This window comes from Amphimedon queenslandica, unplaced genomic scaffold, assembly GCF_000090795.2.
Source record: "Amphimedon queenslandica unplaced genomic scaffold, v1.1 AMPQUscaffold_13327, whole genome shotgun sequence".
Classification (NCBI taxonomy): domain Eukaryota; kingdom Metazoa; phylum Porifera; class Demospongiae; order Haplosclerida; family Niphatidae; genus Amphimedon; species Amphimedon queenslandica.
In genome coordinates this window covers 14,162-17,075 of record NW_003546437.1, presented here as the reverse complement: position 1 = coordinate 17,075, position 2,914 = coordinate 14,162, and the positions used below count along the sequence as shown (strand labels likewise).

Here is a 2,914-nt window from a genome sequence, read left to right as displayed (position 1 = left end):
CTTTTATTTTTTGACAACCCTACTTTTTCTTATTTATAGAAATTTTTTTATTTACTTGTTTCCATACTTTTTATTCAATTTGTTAATTATTGTTATATTTATATCAGTATTATGTTTATTGATATTAATTAACTAGGTTTAAAAATCCATTACAGAATATTTAATAAAACTTCTGCAAGATATTAATTTTTGGCTACTTGTGCATACACAAAATAAACATACCACATCTAGAAACTTGAAAATTTGAAATAATAATGAAATTCATAGCTAATAACTAATTATTTATGTGACGTAATATCCTGTTTTGGTTAATAATCTTTAATAACCATGCCTGATTTCCCGCTCAACTGCACTTTGTCAAGTTTGTCACTGAGCAGTACAGTCCTTACTTTAAAGTTTAGACCTTAGTCAATTTGCAATCAGGCATCAGACTACTTTTCAATATCTGTTATTCATACTTTGCAAGCAAAAAGTCAGTTTATCCAACCTCTAGCTTATACACTATATATACTTGTATGTATCTTTTTCATAGTATGAGTAGGTCACCAAGCCCAGATCCGGATAGGAGAGAGGAAGATCCCATTCTGCCTCCTGGAGGAGATCCGGCAATCCCTCCTGGAGGAGCTCCAGCAATCCCTCCTGGAGGAGCTCCGGCAATCCCTCCTGGAGGGGCTCCAGCAATCCCTCCTGGAGGAGCTCCGGCAATCCCTCCTGGAGGGGCTCCGCCAGTCCCTCTTGGAGGTGCACCCGTAGTCCCTCCTGGAGCGGCTCTGGGAGTCCCTCTTGGAGGTGCACCCGTTGTCCCTCCTGGAGGGGCTCCAGCAGTCCCTCCTGCAGGTGCACCTGTAGTCCCTCCTGCAGGGGCTCCAGCAGTCCCTCCTGCTCCAGCACTGCCTTTGCTGCACCAGCAAAGGCAGCTCATTATTGCCCAATTGAGGGCTGTCAATAGACAAATTGTAAGTCTTTACTATGATGTACTAAATTATATTCCATAATAGTATCTCAATCTACCAAGAAGACCTGGCAGGGGCAGGGGTAGGGGAAGGAGGCCAAGACCCCAAGTTGGAACAAAAAATTATAACTTTTATTAACAACATGTATCATAACTTTATTATAATAATAGATGTAGACATAATAATAAAATAATCAAAATGTCAATAAAAAATGCACCAGCGTTAAGCCAAGATTAAAATACATTAGCAATGCACAGTGTTTGACAAGACAAAAATGCTCCAATGCTTTAGTTTCTATTAATATTCCTAGAAGAAAAATACACATTATTATCATAATGCATGATTTAAGAAATAAATAATACCTAAGTAGCCATTAACGTGGACATATTGATTATGTACATGAACATGCACAGTGTTGTCATTCATAATCTACAAAAAAATAAAGACAAACATCTTTTAATTTGCTTACTAATTCTATACTGAATTAAGATTTTTTTATGAGACTTGCATTGAGCAAATTCATATAAATATAGAACACATGAATACTTTCCAATGTGCAAACAATTGTTGTTTGTTAATGAGAACATGCATGCACATAATATTATTATAATAAACTAACAATCATCAACGAAAGATACGCTGGCAAACAATAACTTATAGTGAGAGTACTTACTGTGGCCATGCTTATAATGACATACCCATCAAACGAATATAGATGTAACCTTGAATCATACCCTATAACAAAATACATAAGATACTTTGGAATCTCACAATATTTAATCTTACTACATATTCCATTCCTTAGACTACAGTAATGTAAAACCTATGCAGGCACCTCCTGCAGTGTGATAAAAGTACTCATCAAGGACCTACAATAAAACATTAAGTTCCATTTAATAATGAAATAAATTTAGTTACAACAATCGAAATCCAGAACTGCCTTTAATTATTATTGCACATTACAATATCAAGCAATGAAAATATTGCTGAATCATCAAATCCTTTCCAGCTGTCATTACCTGTAAAGCATAGTAACATAAACACATCAAATGCAAGCAAAGTAAACACTTGGGCTAATAATAACAATAGTACAAACAGTAATGGTGAACAAACTTTATTACCAATCACATGGAACTTTTGTATTCCTTGTAACTCCATTATAGTACATATGTACTTACAACAATATTTTTTTGTTAATGTGAACATGCACATATTTACAACAATCATCAACAAAAGATGCGCAACATCAGCTGGCAAGCATTTAATATGCGCACAGCATTGATGGCAGCATCATTCAAATGCGCAACATCAGCCGGCAGGCATTAACTTAATAATGCGCACAGCATTGATGGCAGCATTATGCGCAACATCAGCTGGCAAGCATTTACATATATGTAATGCGCACAGCATTGATGGCAGCATTGACATGTATGATGATCATTAATATATGTACCAAATCACTGTTTGAATGATACTACATGTATAATGAGAACTTTAATTGTTACTCTAAATTTTTCTTGTCCTTCAAAATTTGTCAGCAGCGCCCTTGATCCATAAGCACCTGATATTTGTTATAAACATGTAGTACAAGCCACAAACAAGATCGGGAATTGATAATGACAGCTTCCTCCCTTCCTAACCCTCTGTCCTACATAAATGATAGTCACACAAAATTGAATCAATGCTAAACTCTAATGAACAGTAAACCTCTTTCACACCCTCTCCCTGTCCATTATAGCAACAAGTACTCAATATTCACTGTTATACATTGATTAATCTCACATCCTGAATGCAGTTTGATCACTTTATACTGAGCAATAATGGGTGGATATGCACCACTGGTTTTCACACACACTCACATTGCACATGCAGTGAAATATAAGTCACATTAAACAACCAATGTTTTAAAGATGATGGACCTCCCATTCACCATACCCACTTTCCATCAACAATCGATGCTT

The 2,914-nt window shown here is 35.9% G+C and overlaps 1 protein-coding gene and 1 long non-coding RNA gene across 4 annotated transcripts; one reads left to right on the top strand and one right to left on the bottom strand.

Annotated features, from left to right (window-relative positions):
- The first annotated feature begins 235 nt into the window (after positions 1-235).
- On the top strand, positions 236-1,112 carry LOC109583116 (bile salt-activated lipase-like). Of its 2 annotated transcripts, XM_019998314.1 has the most exons (3): positions 236-472; positions 533-956; positions 999-1,112. In XM_019998314.1, the coding sequence occupies exons 2-3, from the start codon at positions 534-536 to the stop codon at positions 1,089-1,091; spliced, it is 516 nt and encodes a 171-aa protein (XP_019853873.1). In that variant the 5' UTR covers positions 236-472; position 533; the 3' UTR covers positions 1,092-1,112. The 2 variants fall into 2 exon arrangements, with proteins under 2 accessions (XP_019853873.1, XP_019853872.1); XM_019998313.1 differs by having other exon boundaries at positions 236-956.
- Positions 1,113-1,126: 14 nt separating this feature from the next.
- Positions 1,127-1,915, bottom strand: LOC109583117 (uncharacterized). 2 transcript variants are annotated; one of them, XR_002185375.1, is made up of 5 exons: positions 1,872-1,915; positions 1,740-1,822; positions 1,627-1,688; positions 1,316-1,382; positions 1,127-1,259 (listed from the first exon to the last, which is right to left on the bottom strand). It is a non-coding gene; the product is annotated as an uncharacterized LOC109583117 (long non-coding RNA). The 2 variants fall into 2 exon arrangements; XR_002185374.1 differs by lacking the exon at positions 1,872-1,915 and having other exon boundaries at positions 1,129-1,259; positions 1,740-1,865.
- Between the last annotated feature and the right edge of the window lie 999 nt (positions 1,916-2,914).